This window comes from Schistocerca serialis, chromosome 3, assembly GCF_023864345.2.
Source record: "Schistocerca serialis cubense isolate TAMUIC-IGC-003099 chromosome 3, iqSchSeri2.2, whole genome shotgun sequence".
NCBI classification, from domain to species: domain Eukaryota; kingdom Metazoa; phylum Arthropoda; class Insecta; order Orthoptera; family Acrididae; genus Schistocerca; species Schistocerca serialis.
In genome coordinates this window covers 312842293-312862126 of record NC_064640.1, presented here as the reverse complement: position 1 = coordinate 312862126, position 19834 = coordinate 312842293, and the positions used below count along the sequence as shown (strand labels likewise).

The following is a 19834-nucleotide window of genomic DNA, read 5'->3' as shown; positions in this document are numbered from 1 at the left end:
TTTTATTATTATGATCATTTCTTCCTATGTAGGTCAGCGTTAACAAAATGTTTTCGCATTCGGAGGAGAAAGTTGGTGATTTAAATTTCGTGAAAAGATTACGCCGCAACGAAAACCGCCTTTGTTTTAATGGTGTCCATCCTAAATCCTGTATTTTCAGTTGAACCGAGTATTCTGCCACAAATCCTACTTCTTTTCTTTGAACTTACATGATATTAGCCGCTAATTATTTCAGTATAAAATTATTGTCAGTTATAAATTCTTTAGTTTAGTTTGTAATTTATTTTTCATTGCGTTCTGCGTATTACTTGTCATCCATAGATGAACTAAATATAATTAATCCAACGTCATCATTTCACTGGGCATTGTAGAACTCTCTTTAAGAATATCAACGAATTAGCTGATCACACTTCAACTTTAATCTGTAATTTATGTTTATCATTTTTCACATCAAGCGAAGGGCAGTATTTAAAGTATATAGCTCTATAGTAATGAACGGAATGAGTGGTATGAAAACTATAATATATTCATGATATTTGTACACGTGGAGAAAGATATACGTCGATGTAGCGTTACATTTTAACATTGCGTCTTACCGTGATTTATATTGTTGCTATGGGGGTTACTCTGATTCACTGGAATAATATCTATAAAAGAGAATGAATACTGAATGACAATTAATTCATGCCTAGAGATGAAACTTTTCAAAAATTTATTATGATCTCATCTTGGTAAACGAAAGGGGGAATAAGAAAACTAAGTCTTATTCATGGCACTTAGACACGCAGAGAAAAATTACGTAATTATGAAATTATATAAGTTGTATAAAAATTTGATGATTGTAGAACCAAGAGGTAGAAGCATATTTACAAAAATGTGCATGTACCCAAATGTAGATGTAATGCTGAGAGCACCAAACACGTATTAAAAACTAAATACTCATCTGCTCATTTCAGTCACACTGTTTCACTTGCATCGTGCTAAGCATTTGAAAATTGGAAAAAAATCGAAGCTTTACTTCAAGTTAAAGGAAAAAATATAAAAGTATTAACGTTCACAGACAAGCCTGACGTATTGGTAAAAGAAGGAAACTGTAATATAGCTGTTAATTTTAACATAAAGGGTACTTGGTGCAGCAATCGATTTGACGATAAAGAAAATATAATAAAATGAGGAAGAGCTTAAACGAAATTACCGACACTATCCAAATTAAAATCTCAAACATAGACTGTAAATTTTAATTCTTGTGGTATAGAATATTTTTGTCTTGATGGAAGAGACTGACAATCGTAAGCTCTTAAACGGTACAAAGAATCACTTTCTTTATGGGTTATCTCATTCTGATATTTTATTGCCATATTTAGAATATATTTTACTCTTAAAAGTATCTGTATACTAATAAATACATTCTTTCCTTGCATGGAAACAGGCATATGCATCAGCGGGCGCTGTTATTCAAGAGGATATTTCGGAGGCATCCGTGATATTCGGAGTTAAGCAGGTTCCGATTGATCAGCTGCTGCCCAACAAGACGTACTGCCTGTTTTCTCACACAATCAAGGCGCAGGAGTCAAACATGCCTCTGCTTGACGCCATATTGGAAAAGGTAGATACAGTAAATAATCTTGTTTCTCGTCTGGTTTTGATCTTAGAGAAGAACACATGAAATGTATTCGCAATTGCGAATATGGACAAGCATCAGCTGTACAATGAAATGACGACAATGAAAATTTGTGCCGGACAGGGACACCTACACGTATGTCCCGCTTATTGCGAGCATTCGCCTTATCATACGGCTGTCTGATCACGGCTTACGCCCAGACTCAAACTTCCATATGTCATCAACCATGTGCCTACAACCTGTACTTGTACATCCATTACGTGTTTTTCAGTACAGGCGCGATATTTTACTTGAAAGCCGCTTGTACCCGTGTCGGAGGATTAACACGATATTGCAGTGGCTGTGTTATTCCGAATTACGATGCATTGTTTCTCTGGACATGTATGCAGTATCATATTAGAAGAGAATTTTCAGCTTAGTTAGGCAACGAGACATAACGTTCAGCCAACACCTAAACATAATATAATAGACAGTCAAATGAAAACTAGAGAGATGGAAAAAAGTAAATAAACTGTTTGTTATTTTAAAAGTAATCGCCATAACTGTTGGCACTTTTATCCCACTGTCAGAGAAGACGGTCAGTGCCTTCATGAAAAAATGTTTGCTGTTGTTTACGGAACCATGATTGTGCCCATGCTTGCATCTGTTTGCCCGAAGCAAATCGACAGCCCGTATGTGGCCAAAGTTGTTTCCACCACGCTTGAGAAGTTTTACTGGGTAGCCCTTACACATCTTTCATACGTGATTTCCATATTTTTGGAGCCCTGAAGACAGACACTCGTGGCTGTCGATTTGCGTCGGACGAAAAGGTGCAAGTCCTCGTATAATCGTGGTTCCGAGGCAATCGCAAACATTTTTCAATGTAGCCACTGACCGTTTAGTCTCACAGAGGGATAAATGTATTAACAACTATGGAAATTACTTCTGAAATTATAAACAGTTTTCTTACTTTTTCCCATCTGTCAAGTTTTCATTTGACTGCCCCTTATGTTTCTTTACATGCATCACAACACTTATTTGCTAATGTGTTGCTGTATGTGTCAACAACATATTCAAAACCGGGGTCAGAGGCTGGACTCTAAAATTACGAAATGTGTTTACATTAACTAAACTAGCGTTTTATGTTCAAACGGTTAAAGCCAGATGGGAGAAAATATTGCCGGGCCTATGCTCTTGCCTGTGGGCAGGAGACTGTAAAATTACGACGTTATTCAGCTGTTTTTTAACTGCCTGATCTTCTTTCACCTGCTGTTACATTGCTTTACGTTGTACGTTTTGAGTATTTGACATTATTTTATTTTCTTCATTTTTCTAATTTTGGATAAACAATCGGATTTTTGTTTTTGTAATGTTGTGTATCCGATTTCATTCTCTGCTTGTTTATGCAGAATATTTTAGCTATCAACTACATTTTAAAAATAATTAATGATTCTGCACAATTTTGATATTTCGTCGTCTTATTTTCAGTACCACAAGGTCAGAGGTTATAAGACTGAATCTCTTTCTCTAGTATCAGTTTTGATAGTGCTCATTTGAGTGTTTCCTCTTCTACTTATGTACAAGGATTTCATCTATATCTCTGGAACGTCATGGAGGAACCAAAGGACTATTTCTTCTTATGTTTCGTTACAGAACATCCGCCTGATTGATTACGAGCGACTGATGGACGAGTCGGGGCAACGAGTGGTGGCGTTCGGCAAATACGCGGGAGTGGCGGGAATGGTGAACATCCTGCACGGGCTGGGCCTAAGGCTGCTCGCGCTCGGACACCACACGCCCTTCATGGTCAGTCTGCTGCATTCTGCCCATTCTGTTCATTTGCTCCTTGCAATGTAGGCTGTTGCGCTCATAAACATCTTTAGGATTCCAAGAATCTTCTTCGTTTGTTTATTTACCTTCGTTGGGTAGGGTATACGCAATACTCAAGTTCTGGCAATTGACTGTAATGTTTTATTATTCACAACACGATTGAAATTGAGGCGCTTAGGTCATTGCCAAGTTATTACAAAACATAAGCACAGCTGTTAAATTTCCAGTCTTAATAACACGTAATGTAGGAATCAGTGGGCCAAGAACCACAAAATTCTCTTCATACACGTTTAGAGATGACCATCGCACAACACATACTAATACACATTTACGGACGACGCAAATAGTAATACTCTACACAGGCTCTTCATTTTCTACCCATTCAGAACACATTCTGAAGTGAACGGGAATTATGCCCTGTGGAATTCTGCTAGTCTTATTTGACCAGTCCTCTTACACTTTATGGACAACGTCTCGAATATCTCCATGTTTATACAGGATGTCCTAGGAGAAATAGTCAGTACTCAGAGATGTGATAGGAAAGCTCATTTGAAGCAAAAAACTTTGTATTGGCGTATGCCCTATTCCGGGTGGTTTTCAAAAATGGCTCTGAGCACTATGGGACTTAAGACCTAAGGTCATCAGTCCGCTAGAACTTAGAACTACGTAAACCTAACTAACCTAAGGACATCACATACATCCATGCCCGAGGCAGGATTCGAACCTGCGACCGTAGCGGTCGCGCGGTTCCAGACTGTAGCGTTTAGAACCGCTCGGCCACCTCGGCCGTCGATGGTTTTCAAAATAGAACACATTTAATATACATTTGTCTTGATCTAGTTGCACACACTATGTTTCTTATTCACGTTTTATTGACGTTTTATTCTAGCCCAACCTATCTCGTTGTTTTCAGCCTCTTCGCTCGGGATGGCCTTGTGCCATTAAACTGCCTGTTGAAAGAGTAGCTATCCATGGTGTGTAGTGATGGAAGCAGTGCGAGGGATTGAGAGTGTATTAGAGAGAAGCAGCGGTTAAACTGTGTTGATCTACATCTCCATCTACATAGATACTCTGCAAATCACATTCAAGTGCCTGGCAGAGAGTTCATCGGACCACCTTCACAATTCTCTGTTATTCCAATCCCGTACAGCGCGCGGAAAGAATGAACAACTATATCTTTCCGTACGAGCTCTGATTTCCCTTATTTTATCGTGGTTATCGTTCCTCCTTATGTAGGTCGCTGTCAACAAAATATTTTCGCATTCTGAGGTGAAAGTTGGTGATTAGAATTTCGAGAAGATTCCGTCGCAAGGAAAAACGCCTTTCTTTACTTTGTAAAATGCATGCTTTAATGTTCATTAACTGTTATTCATGAATAAATCTGACAATTTATTGAATAATACAGAAAATAAATAACAATATGCATCAGATATGTTATATCTCGGAAACCATTTATAATAGGGTACAGGTCCATCTGAAGTGTTTTGCTTCAGGTTCAGACCTCCAGACTCAGCAGCATTAGTGGCAGAACAACTGAGATAAAATTTGGAATACATTTCACATAAACTTTCTCAGCATATTATAGTCTTAGGTGGAGATTTCAATTTACCAGATATAGACTGGGACACTCAGATGTTTAGGACGGGTGGTAGGGACAGAGCACCGAGTGACATTATACTGAGTGCACTATCCGAAAATTACCTCGAGCAATTAAACAGAGAACCGACTCGTGGAGATAACATCTTGGACCTACTGATAACAAACAGACCCGAACTTTTCGACTCTGTATGTACAGAACAGAGAATCAGTGATCATAAGGCCGTTGCAGCATCCCTGAATATGGAAGTTAGTAGGAATATAAAAAAAGGGAGGAAGGTTTATCTGTTTAGCAAGAGTAATAGAAGGCAGATTTCAGACTACCTAACAGATCAAAACGAAAATTTCTGTTCCGACACTGACAATGTTGAGTGTTTATGGAAAAAGTTCAAGGCAATCGTAAAATGCGTTTTAGACAGGTACGTGCCGAGTAAAACTGTGAGGGACGGGAAAAACCCACCGTGGTACAACAACAAAGTTCGGAAACTACTGCGAAAGCAAAGAGAGCTCCACTCCAAGTTTAAACGCAGCCAAAACCTCTCAGACAAACAGAAGCTAAACGATGTCAAAGTTAGCGTAAGGAGGGCTATGCGTGAAGCGTTCAGTGAATTCGAAAGTAAAATTCTATGTACCGACTTGACAGAAAATCCTTGGAAGTTCTGGTCTTACGTTAAATCAGTAAGTGGCTCGAAACAGCATATCCAGACACTCCGGGATGATGATGGCATTGAAACAGAGAATGACACGCGTAAAGCTGAAATACTAAACACCTTTTTCCAAAGCTGTTTCACAGAGGAAGACCGCACTGCAGTTCCTTCTCTAAATCCTCGCACAAACGAAAAAATGGCTGACGTCGAAATAAGTGTCCAAGGAATAGAAAAGCAACTGGAATCACTCAACAGAGGAAAGTCCACTGGACCTGACGGGATACCAATTCGATTCTACACAGAGTACGCGAAAGAACTTGCCCCCCTTCTAACTGCCGTGTACCGCAAGTCTCTAGAGGAACGGAAGGTTCCAAATGATTGGAAAAGAGCACAGGTAGTCCCAGTCTTCAAGAATGGTAGTCGAGCAGATGCGCAAAAGTATAGACCTATATCTCTGACGTCGATCTGTTGTAGAATTTTAGAACACGTTTTTTGCTCGCATATCATGTCGTTTCTGGAAACCCAGATTCTACTCTGTAGGAATCAACATGGATCCCGGAAACAGCGATCGTGTGAGATCCAACTCGCTTTATTTGTTCATGAGACCCAGAAAATATTAGATACAGGCTCCCAGGTAGATGCTATTTTTCTTGACTTCCGGAAGGCGTTCGATACAGTTCCGCACTGTCGCCTGATAAACAAAGTAAGAGCCTACGGTATATCAGACCAGCTGTGTGGCTGGATTGAAGAGTTTTTAGCAAACAGAACACAGCATGTTGTTATCAATGGAGAGACGTCTACAGACGTTAAAGTAACCTCTGGCGTGCCACAGGGGAGTGGTATGGGACCATTGCTTTTCACAATATATATAAATGACCTAGTAGATAGTGTCGGAAGTCCTATACGGCTTTTCGCGGATGATGCTGTAGTATACAGAGACGTTGCAGCATTAGAAAATTGTAGTGAAATGCAGGAAGATCTGCAGCGGATAGGCACTTGGTGCAGGGAGTGGCAACTGACCCTTAACATAGACAAATGTAATGTATTGCGAATACATAGAAAGAAGGATCCTTTATTGTATGATTATATGATAGCGGAACAAACACTGGTAGCAGTTACTTCTGTAAAATATCTGGGAGTATGCGTGCGGAACGATTTGAAGTGGAATGATCATATAAAATTAATTGTTGGTAAGGCGGGTACCAGGTTGAGATTCATTGGGAGAGTGCTTAGAAAATGTAGTCCATCAACAAAGGAGGTGGCTTACAAAACACTCGTTCGACCTATACTTGAGTATTGCTCATCAGTGTGGGATCCGTACCAGATCGGGTTGACGGAGGAGATAGAGAAGATCCAAAGAAGAGCGGCGCGTTTCGTCACAGGGTTATTTTGTAACCGTGATAGCGTTACGGAGATGTTTAACAAACTCAAGTGGCAGACTCTGCAAGAGAGGCGCTCTGCATCGCGGTGTAGCTTGCTGTCCAGGTTTCGAGAGGGTGCGTTTCTGGATGAGGTATCGAATATATTGATTCCCCCTACCTATACCTCCCGAGGAGATCACGAATGTAAAATTAGAGAGATTCGAGCGCGCACGGAGGCTTTCAGACAGTCGTTCTTCCCGCGAACCGTACGCGACTGGAACAGGAAAGGGAGGTAATGACAGTGGCACGTAAAGTGCCCTCCGCCACACACCGTTGGGTGGCTTGCGGAGTATAAATGTAGATATAGATGTAGATATTTCCTGTCATATACGTGAATAATGACCACTTTTCGTGGGACTCCTTCTAGTCTGGACCAACATCTTTATTTCTGATTTACGCTAATGAACTGCTTTGTAAATGCTTATATGTTCGAGTATTATATGTAATGTTTCCACTAATACATTTTAAGAAATATTTAACAACTGTTGCTATGTTGCAGAAGGACTTGACAATGGCACAAGTGCTGAAATTTCAATCGTGTTGTGAATAACAAAACATTACAGTCAACTGCGGAAAGATAACGTCATTCAAAAAATTTATTTTGACTGTGAACCCCAACACAAAGATATTAAAATGAATGCATATTAAAAAAATGGTCTGTGTGTGACCTGTCGTTCCCGGAACACTGTCCATGAGCTCCTCAAATATCCTGTAAAATGCTTCGATTATTAAAGAGTTGTTAAATAATAAAAAGGAATGAGTTTTGGATTTTTACCTGATTTTTTGCCCGAAACCTGCATACACATCAGTTTCCAAACTGCTCGCAGCATAATAAAATTCAGGTAACTCATTCATATACGCTAAAGAGTTGCGAACGCCCTAATACACATTCAGTTAGAGACAAAAGTACAACAGACGTGAGTGGTTAACGCTGTGTCGACAGCATGTGGGCCCAGCGCACAACTACCGCAATTCTTCGATGGCGCGCCAGGCGATCCGCGACGCGGGCTACGAGATCGCGCTGGGGCTGATGCCGCAGTCGATCGGGCCGCTGACGTTCGTGTTCACGGGCAGCGGCAACGTGTCGCAGGGCGGGCAGGAGGTGTTCCAGGAGCTGCCGCACGAGTACGTACCCCCGGAGATGCTGCCCAAGGTCGCGCGACACGGAGGTAAGCACTGCCTGCGACGGACTACTAACACGTCCAATCACACTTTGGTATATTTTCAGCAGTTTTTATTACATACTCCAAGAAACGTGGAACTGAAGCAGTCTCTGACAACGAGCTTTCGTTGGACGACTGAAAAATGTATGGGGCAGTCAAATGAAATATTTCTGTTACTGATAAGTCAGAGATTTGTACAGTATTTAATAATCATTTCCTGAACATTGCTGATGAATTAAATAAAAACTTAGATTCTGCAGGGAATTATATAACACTATTGAAAAATGTCTTTCTGAGATCGATGCCTGAAATACTCCTCTGTGATACTGAGAAGGAGTAGATTGAGTCAATAATTAAATTACTGAAGATTAAGGACTCTCATGGATACGATGGAATGCCAAGCAGAATATTAAAGTACTTTGCTGCACATATTAGCCCTGTACTTAGCCATATTTGTAACTTTTCCTTTAAGAATGGTCAGTTTCCTGAACGATCAAAGTACTCAGTAAAAAAGCCGCTTCATAAAAAGGGAGAAAGGATAATATAGACAATTTTAGACCTGTTTCTATGCCATCAGTGTTTGCTATAGTTATTGAAAAGGCTATGTATGTACGGAAAATTGATGATTTTATATCACATAATTTGCTATCAAATGTACAGTTCGGCTTAGAAATGGATTAACAACTGAAAATACTATATTCTCTTGTCTCTGGGAGGTACTGCATAGATTAAACAAGAGGTTTCGAACGCTAGGCATGTTTTTTGATTTAAATACGGCGTTTGATTGTGTTGATCACAAAATATTGCTCCAGAAGTTAACGCTAAATCACAGTAAGACTTAGTTTTTACAGTTTCTAACACAAAATTCAACAAAACCTGACGTTTTAGTTTCACAGATTGGGCATATTATTAGTGAAACTGAACAGTTCAGATTTCTAGCTCCTCAGATAGATAGTAAACTGTCGTGTAAAGCCCAAGTTCAGGATCTTGCTACCATTTTTACTATTCGGACGGTACCTAAAGTAAGAGATCGTCCGAATCACTTTCTGTCATATGGTATTGTATTTTGGGATAACTGTTCCCATTCTCAAAGGATATTTTTGGCTCAGCAACGGGCAGTTCGGGAAATAAATGGTGTAAGTACGCGAAGCTCTTGTCGACCCCTGTTCACTAGTCTGAGCATTCGGACATTGGCCTCTCAATATATATATATTCTTTACTGTCGTTTCTTGTTAACAACATCAGCTTATTCCCAAGAATCAGCAGCTTTCACTCAGTTAATTCTAGACAGAAATCCAATCTGCATTTGGATTGCACTACCTTAACTCTTGTGCAGAAAGATGTACAGTATACTGCTGCATCCATTTTTAATAAGCTATCCCAAGAATTCAAAACTCTTAACAGTAATCCTCGCGCTTTAAAACCGAAACTGAAGAGTTTCCTCATGGGTCACTCCTTCTATTCTTTCGTGGAGTTCCTTGAAAACTGAAGCTGATTCCTATGTTATATTGTTGACTGCGTTTACTTAAACTTATGGCTTGACTTTTTTGAGTCCATGAACATAATATTTTATCTATTATTACTTTTATGTTGTAATTTCATGTACTGACACATTCCATGACCTTGGAGATTTGCTCCTCTATTTGGACCTACGGAATTAGACGTGTAAATAAATAAATAAAATGAAAACCGAATACACACCACAATGGGACCATAGAATGGTTCCATTCAAAAGTAATAGCCACATGCATTAAGACATTGATCTCACTGGGAGACGAGATGAGCAATTGCTGTTTCGTAGAACATGGTCGACCGCTGATAGTTCCACAACCGTACCCATTCTTGCACTTCGTCGTCCAACTGAAACAGAAGTCCACGCATGTCTTTCCTCAGGTTGCCAAAGATGTGAAAATCACACGGTGAAAGATCCGGGCTGTACGGAGGATGTTGCAGTGTTTCTCAGATAGGCAGTGTGGGGGCGGGCGTTATCGTGCAACGGGATGATTCTGTCCGAGAGTATTCCTGCATCCCCAGGGCCAGCGCCAAAGCTAACAGTAGAAACATCTCACATATCTGCCTCCAAAGAAATCCAAAGCTGTTCACAGAAGTAAGGTCATGATTAGCTCCTCCTTCGACTGAAGGGGCCCTCTGCTCGTCGAGTCCCTCGAGAATGGAACCACAATCAGTGCAAAGCGCTATAAAGACACTTTGCATTAACTGTGACACGCCATAAAGTCAAAACGCACAGGAATGTTGTTTGACAGAATCATTCTGTTGCACGATTACGCCCGCCCCCATACTGCCATTCGGAAGAAGGCCACACTTCGGTGATTTGGTTGGGAAACATTGCAACGTTCTCCGTTCAGCCCGAATCCTTCACCGCGTGATTTTCACATCTTTGGCGTCCTGAAAAAAGACATGCGTCGGCGTCGCTTTCAATCGGACGAGGAAGTGCAAGAGTCTGTGTGCTTCTGGATCCATCAGCAGAACTGAACTTCTCGTCCCCCAGTGGGATAAACGTCTTAACGTGTGTGGTGATTACTTTTGAATGGAACCATTCCACGGTCCCGTTGTGGTGAGTGTTCGGTTACTGCCTCTTATACAAACTTTGAGGACAACAAATAAGTTTACATAGACATATGCCCAAAAAGCTTTGGTTTATTAATGGCACTTTAATGAAAATTTATGTTTAACACAAATTTATGTTCATCTTTTCCAGACATTGCCTCGACTGCGAACAAACCGCAGAGATAAGCAACAAATTGACAGTACATGCACCTGTCGAATCATGCATTACTGCACACTTTCAAATACCCCCCGATGCCGTCGAATGCTTTCTCGGGCTTCCATGACACGTCGATGAAGAATTCCTGCACCCGGGTTGTCTGATGCATAAATCAACTGTTTAAGGTGCCCCCAAAGATAAAAATCCGAAGGTCTGAAGTCGGGAGAACGTGCAGGCCATGGAAATGTTCCTCCTCTACCTATCCATTTGGGAAAATCTATAAAATGGTTCAAATGGCTCTGAGCACTATGCGACTTAACGGCTGAGGTCATCAGTCGCCTAGAACTTAGAACTAATTAAACCTAACTAACCTAAGGACATCACACACATCCATGCCCGAGGCAGGGTTCGAACCTGCGACCGTAGCGGTCACACGGTTCCAGACTGAAGCGCCTGGAACCGCGGAAAATCTATAAAACTAGCCAGACAGTCACCTAAAAATCCAGCCCACGCTTTAATCTTAAACTGTTGCAGATGTCTAGCTTGAACTGTAGCACTAGGATTGTTTGTGGAGATTTGTTACTTCATCTCTTCCAAACGTTGTATCGTCTGTAAAGAACACTGACTGACAAACAACAGATAGGTAGTACTTACAACAAACCATCATCAAAAGTTCTCTCGTGGTAGGTGATCGGAAGGCGAAAGTCCCTGCACGCTTAGAAGACGATGTGGATGCATGACCTTCTTGTGAAGTATGAGCTTTCTGAACTTTGACGTGTACCACATTCCAAGGGCAACTTGTTCCTTGTTGATGCCAGGATTGACGTTTTCTTCCTGGTCAGACGTAAGAGCAAGTCTTGTCATTCCTCGATCAATAGTCTGCAGTGTTTCAATCCACTCTCAGTAACGCGACGATAAATAGCAGCAAAGGCTGGATGACCTGGTTGGAAACACCATCTCATACAAATGTGCAACCTCGCATCCTTTACCATTCGCTAGGACTACATAAAAATCATGTCTGCCTGCTCCTGAAATGACTATCCTGCCATGGTTGAACGGAACACTTTCAGTTGACCTAGAACATGCACACAATTGAAATGTTGGAGACTGACTAATGACAAATGCAAACAAGTCTGCATGGCACTACACAACAGTATGGAATACAATGGAAACACTGAGAAAAAGCCGTCTATGAATGAATGAAATTAAGATGTTGGCTTGTAGCTGGAAACTTAATTAACAACTACCAACCGAAAGATTTTCAGACATGTGTTTAGGTGAAAGTTTTTTTTTGTTTTGGTGTAAGGAATCTGTTTGCAAATGGTTCAAATGGCTCTGAGCACTACGGGACTTAACATCTGAGGTCATCAGTCCCCTAGAACGTAGAACTACTTAAACCTAACTAACCTAAGGACATCACACACAACCATGCCCGAGGCAGGATTCGAACCTGCGACCGTAGCGGTCGCGCGGTTCCAGACTGAAGCGCCTAGAACCGCTCGACCACACCGGCCGGCAATCTGTTTCCAAAAGTATTTTTGAATCATTCTGTTCATAACGAAGAATGGGAAACCTTTAGTTTCTTTCCAACACAATAATCGCTTATACAGATCAAGTGATAGTGTGTGAGAGTTCTTCCACGCTAGTGCAATGGTCAGGATACTTATATTTTCTCAATCAGCTAACATTACAGCCTCTATGACGTCAAAATTATCTATAATAATTTTTCCACCCAGGAATTCCTCCAACTTAAAAAAAAGAGTGAATGTCACTTTAGGTGTCATCAAAATTATAAGGTACATTACCGAAATTTCTCACCTTATTTTCTGCGACAGTTCCTGTGTGGCCAGCTGCGGTATACAGACGACCGTTGTGCAGGAAACAGATTACTTGAGAGAACATTCTTCTCCATACGTTTTGAGTAATCCAACGCAGCCTTTATAAGTCTTACAGTAAGCTTCAACATTTATAGAGAACCATAATGACAAAAATGTGTGATTATTTGTTCCAAAAACTGTTGGGAATGACTCTTCGGTGTCTAGTATTGTTTCGAGTTTCATAATTGCTTCTGAATGTTGAAGTCATTCCGCTGATCTTTGCTTCTTCTCATGTTTGTGATAAGTTATGTAATTCTCCACAATAGAGTCTAGGGAGGATGGGTACCTCTTTGGGCTCTGCAGCTTTTCTGGCATAGCAGTCAGTTTTGTGAGACATTATTCGGATTGATAGTCGATTTGTTTTCAGCATTCTGTATAGTTCTCACACGCCGGTGAAGCGTACCAGTATTAAATCTCGCGAAATTTCTTTGTATTTTATTTAGATGACTTCTGGCAGTCAGTCTGGTAGTCAGCCAATAGCAACATCACTGTTAAGTAGTGCGAACACAAAAATAATAAAAGTTAATGGTTTAAATTAATATGCACAGTGTTACAACAAGAAAAAAAGCTTTCATATATAATATTGGACTCTAAGATTAATAAGCTGCAAGATAAGCTAAGCTTTCACATATTTTGTCCGCACAGCTGCAGATAAGGCCGCACGTACGGAAACAGAGCTCTCGTGAAAGATAAGTAATTTAGGTTGTAATTAATTGTAGTTGAACACTTTTAACTAATTAAATACGTTCTTTAGTGTACTCTTCAAGCTCACCATTAAAAGTTTTTCTTTTATTTGCGTAGTGTTCTAGTAATCGCGAAAAGTTCGTTTGTTTACTTACTGCTGCCTAGGCCTAATTTTTCGAGTGTGCATATTTAGCGTTATACCGCAATTGTACGTGCATTTGCTGTAGTTTCAATGATTAAATATGTTAATTAGGGTGCTTTTCAAGCTCACAATTAAAGGTTTTTCTTTTATTTGCGTATTGTTCCAGTAATCGCGAATAGTTCGTTTTGTTTATATTTCGCGGCTTTGCCTTACTTTCCGAGTGTGCATACTTAGCGTTAAACCGCAATCTTAAGTGCATTTGGTATAGATTAACTAATTAAATACGGTCATTAATGTGCTCTTCAAGCTTGACATTAAAGGTTTTCCTTTTATTTGAGTATTCTTCCAGTAACAGCAAAAAGTTCGTTTTGGTTACTGTCGGCTGTTTAGGCCTAATTTTCTATCGTGCATATTTAGCGTTATACCACAAATTTAAGTGCATTTCGTAATAGTTTACTTACATATTAATTTCCAAAACATATTTAGTGTCCTTTTGCATCTGTATTTAATATATTATCGTTATCACTTAGTAAATCTCTTAACTAATTTCTAAACTACCATGGATACTAAGTGTGTGAGCTGCAGTAGGAAAGTTAGTTCAGAGGTTTTGTGCAGCTGTTGTGACAGGTGGTTTCATTGGGGAAATTCTAGCGGCGTGGGAATTGGGGAAGCAGACGGGACTCTTCCATTCTTTTGCAGGGTTTGCTCTAGAGATAGGATTATAGCTGAACAGGAGGAGAAAATTAGAGCCCTTCAGGCTGATTTGGACAGAGCGAGGGAGGAACAGGAGAGGTTAAGGGGGGAGGAGGGTAAACAGCGGTGGGAAGTGGTAGCTGGGAACAGGGGCCACAGAAAGAGGACAGTGTCTGACAGTTTCCCAATTGGCACAACCAATAGATTTGCCTTGCTACCACAGTTAAGGCAGGAAGAGGCTCCAGTAGAAGTAGATTTAGTTAAGATGCAACGGAAACCTACTGTTTCAAAAAAAGTAGAAAGTAAGAGGAAAGTTCCGTTGCTAGGTAGCAGCCATGGAAGAGTTGTGGGCCAGATTTTGCAAGGAAAGTTAGGTGACAGGTACCAGGTCACAAACTTTTTCAAGCCAAGTGCATGTCTTAGTCAGGTGGTAGAGGATATAGGTTCCTTGTGCAAGGGTTTCTCAAAGCAGAATCATGTGATGATAGTGGGTGGAGTGGGAAACAGTATTGATAAGGATCAGGGCTACAGTATTGAGTGTGACCTGGTGAAAATAGCCTCTGCTATGACCCATACCAATGCTGGGGTGGTGCCTGCTTTCGTGTGGCATGATCAGCCCCAGTTGAACCGCTCTGTCAGGAGGGTAATGGAGTTGGATCAGTTGCGTAGGGCGGCCACTCTGTCAGACATTGGATTGGTTCCTGTCGAGGCTATTGATAGGGGGAATTTCACAAGGCATGGCCTACACCTCAATAGGAAAGGGAAGGGTAAACTGGCAGGATTGTTAGCGAAATCCATAAGAGGGGACGCTAGTACTCATGGATGTACCTCTTTTTTAAACTAATATCAGTGTCCAATGAGAAGTTCAGGCAGGAAGGTGCTAAAGAGGTCCAAAGCTCACAAGATTCTCACAACAGGAAAGTAAATAATAATGTTACCATATTTAACCACAATATTGGTGGATTATAGAAAAGCCGGCCGAAGTGGTCGTGCAGTTCTAGGCGCTGCAGTCTGGAACCGCGAGACCGCTACGGTCGGAGGTTCGAATCCTGCCTCGGGCATGGATGTGTGTGATGTCTTTAGGTTAGTTAGGTTTAACTAGTTATAAGTTCTAGGGGACTAATGACCTCAGAAGCTGAGTCCCATAGTGCTCAGAGCCATTCGAACCATTAAAGAAAAGAGTAGATTCTCACAAAAGTAAAGTAAAAAATAATGTCATCATTTTTAGCCAAAATATTCTGGGATTGAAGAATAAAGTAGACGAGGCCCTGGTTTGTTTAGATGACATTTCTGGTAATGCAATAGATATACTATGCCTGTCTGAGCATCACATTGTGTCTGATATGGAAAAGGTAAATATCAGTGGTTATAAACTAGCTGCACATATGAGTAGAGAGAATAAGGTGAGAGGAGCAGTTGCCATATATGTCAAAAGTTATCGCTAAGTAAAAAGCTTAGATACAAATAAGTTTTGTCTAGAGCAACATATAGAAGCCTGTCAACGTAAACTGAAGGAGGGCTCTTTTATAATTGTAACAGTATATAGGTCCCCTTCAGGAAACTTTCATTTATTCCTGGAAAACTTGGATGCCATGTTGTGCCATCTGTCAGATAGGGGAAAGCAAATTATTATTTGTGGGGACTTCAATGTTGATTTACTGAAATAAGGTAATAGGAAGAATGACCTGGAAGCCTTGCTCGGTTCTTTCGATTTGACATCTGTCATTAATTTTCCTACTCATGTAGTAAAGGACAGCAGCACATTGATAGATAACACTTTTATAGACCAAGATAAGTTTAAAAACATAAATTCTTGTCCTGTTGAGAATGGCCTTTCTGATCATGGTGCTCAACTAGTTACAGTATATGACATAGCTCCATTCAGTAATTCAAAACTACTCTCCATAGTTATGCGTTCAGTTAATGTCTCAACAATTAGAAATTTCAGAGAAAATCTTCAGCAGTTAAGACTGGGATGATGTGTACAAGGAACCCGATGCAAATTTTAAATATAGCTTATTTCATGATACACTTGTAAGAGAATTTGAAAACTGTTTCCCCAAGAAAGTAGTTAAATCTAATTATAAGAAACCATGCAAAAAACCTTGGCTTACTAAACGAATAAAAATATCTTGTAACCACAAAAGGGAACTGTATCTAACAACAAGAAATAGTAATGACCCAGAAACAGCCAAATATTATAAAAACTACTGTGCTACATTAACAAAGGTTATTAAAAAGTCCAGAAGCATGTGCATCATGTCTGAGATTAATACCTCTGATAACAAAATCAAAACAATTTGGAATATTATTACAAGGGAGACAGGGCAACCAAGAGTACAGCATGATGGCATTACCATCAAAGCGAATGGAAACTTGACAAGCAACAAGCCGGGAGTCGAAAACATTTTGAATAATCATTTTTTAAATGTTGTAGAGAAAATAGGACTTAAATGTTCATTAGAAGAAGCAAGGCAGTTATTGGAAGAGGCCTTACCAACACCATTTGATACAATTGAAATTACACCCACCTCTCCTTCTGAAATTAGGAAGATAATAAACTCTCTCAAGAATAAAAGCTCACATGGAATTGATGGCATTTCCAGCAGGATAATAAAAGCTTGTTCCCAAGAGATAAGTGGGTATTTAGCCACATATGTAATAGCTCTCTGAAGCAGGGTATTTTCCCAGATAGACTGAAGTATGCCATTGTTAAACCACTGCATGAAAAAGGCCATACGTCGGATGTCAACAACTACTGCCCAATCTCTCTTCTGACTGCCTTATCCAAAATTCTTGAAAAAGTAATGTATTGTAGAGTAGCTTCACACCTTTGTAAAAATAAAGTTTTAACAAAACGTCAGTTTGGTTTCCAGAAAGGTTTTTCAACGGAAAATGCTATATATACTTCCACTAATGAAATATTAAATGCTCTGAGTAACTGGAAGTCACCCGTTGGGATTTTTTGTGATCTCTCACAGGCTTTTGATTGTGTAAATCATGGAATCCTCCTAAATAAGCTCAAGTACTGTGATATGAAAGGGACAGCGCTCAAATGGTTTAAATCATACCTAACTGGAAGAGTGCAGAAAGTTGAAATAAGCAGGCCACCTAATATGCAAAAAACTGATGATTTCTCAGACTGGGAAACAATCAAGAATGGGGTGCCGCAAGGTTCGGTCTTGGGTCCTCCGCTGTTCTTAATGTATATTAATGACTTGCAATTCTATATTCACGAAGATGCAAAGCTGGTACTTTTTGCCGATGATACAAGTATAGCTATCACACCCAACAGACAAGAATTAACTGGTGAAACTGTAAACGATGTTTTTCAGAAAATCATTAAGTGGTTCTCTGCAAATGGGCTCTCATTAAACTTTAACAAAACACAGTACATACAGTTCCACACAGTAAATGGAATGACACCATTAATAAATATAGACTTCAATCAGAAATCGGTAGCTAATGTAGAATATTCAAAATTTCTAGTTGTTTGCATTGATGAGGGATTGAACTGGAAAAAACACACTGAAGATCTGCTGAAACGTTTGAGTTCAGCTACTTATGCTATTAGGGTCATTGCAAATTTTGGCGATATACATCTCAGTAAATTAGCTTACCACGTCTATTTTCATTCTCTGCTTTCGTATGGCATCATATCCTGGGGTAACTAGTCATTGAATGAAAGAGTGTTCATTGCACAAAAGCGTGTAATCAGAATAATTGCTGGAGCTCATCCAAGATCATCCTCCAGACACTTATTTAAAGAGCTAGAGACCTTCACTGTAGCCTCACAATATATATATATTCACTTATGAAATTTGTTATTAACAATACGAACGAATTCAAAAGTAATAGGAGTGTACATGGCTACAACACTAGGAGAAAGGATGATCTTCACTAATCAAGATTAAATCTAACTTTGGTTCAGAAGGGGGTAAATTATGCTGCCACAAAAGTCTTTGGTCACTTACCTAATATCATCAAAAGTCTGACAGATACCTATGTAGCATTTAAAAGGAAATTAAAAGAATTTCTTAATGGCAACTCCTTCTACTCATTAGATGAATTTTTGGATACAGTAAGTGCGTAATTACCCCCACAAAAAAAAAATAAAAATATTAAGTGTCATGTAATATTTTGTGTAATGTAATATCCTGTATCGACACCTGTTATTAACCTGAAACGTTCCACATCATTACGGAGTGTCATGATCTATGGAACAAGTACTAATCTAATCTAGCTGCTTTTGGAAGCGTTTTAGAAGGATCAATCATAATTTATGACCATGTATTGTATTTTGCGGATACACATCACATTAACTTATAACCTAAAGTTATCTCTGAACATCCTATTATCTATACAAACGAAAACAGTAATGGCACCGTGAAAAATCAAATCAATGCTATAGACAGTACTAAAACTCCTAAACAGCCTACAATTGCACACTGGGACCTAACACACTCATCATGAATGAACACTCGCCACCTTTAAAAACTTTGGTGTCGACATTAAATCATGATCGCTGATGCAATCTTTCCCTATGGCAGCTCGCTATGTAACGTTGAATGCTATTAAAGCCCTTTGGATACACACCTAACAGGGCGTGATAGAGGACGCTACTTTGTCCACTCACTTGCTGTCACTTTAAAACATGCAGTCGCATTCATTCTGTAACTGAACTATGAATTTCGAATTATTGCATATTATTTTCCAGTGTTTCAAATTAAACATACACTAACGTGTTCCATTAATAAAGTCTTACATCATTTACAGGGTGGATGATTTAAAACTTGCACCGCAAATATTGCGGAAATACGAGGGGTGTTTGAAAAGTCCGTGCAAAAATTAAAACTACTTACGTGTTTGGGGTAAATCTTTTTTATTTTTCGACATAGTCTCCTTTTGGACTTATAGACTTTATGAAACGCTATTCTAATTTGTTGATCCCTTCCGAATAATAGGAATTGTCCAAGTCTGCAAAATATCTATTAGTTGCTGCAATCATCTCCTCATTTGAATAAAATCTTTGTCCCGCCAGCCATTTCTACAAACTGGGGAACAAATAGTAGTCCGAGGGAGAATAGAGGGGATGTGAAACGAGTTGGAATCCTGTTTCCATTAATTTTGCGACTACAACTGCTGAGATGTGTGCTGGTGCATTGTTGTGATGGAAAAGGACTTTTTTGCGGTCCAATCGCCGGCGTTTTTCTTGCAGCTCGGTTTTCAAACGGTCCAATAACGATGAATAATATGTACCTGTAATAGTTTTACCCTTTTCCACATAGTCGATGAGGATTATCCCTTGCGAATCCCAAAAGACAGTCGCCATAACCTTTCCCGCCGAAAGATTGGTCTTCGCCTTTTTTGGTGCAGATTCTCCCTTGGTAACCCATTGTTTAGATTGTTGTCTGGACTCAGGAGTATAGTAATGTATCCATGTTTCATCCACAGTG

At 39.8% G+C, this 19834-nt stretch overlaps 1 protein-coding gene across 1 annotated transcript in view; it reads left to right on the top strand.

Moving 5' to 3' along the window:
- LOC126470119 (alpha-aminoadipic semialdehyde synthase, mitochondrial) overlaps positions 1 to 19834 on the top strand; it is a 287313-nt gene that overhangs the window by 81876 nt on the left and 185603 nt on the right. The window contains exons 4-6 of the mRNA XM_050097723.1: positions 1430 to 1606; positions 3254 to 3406; positions 8038 to 8263. Coding sequence (XP_049953680.1) covers positions 1430 to 1606; positions 3254 to 3406; positions 8038 to 8263 — 556 coding nt within the window. The remainder of the gene's footprint in view (positions 1 to 1429; positions 1607 to 3253; positions 3407 to 8037; positions 8264 to 19834) is intronic.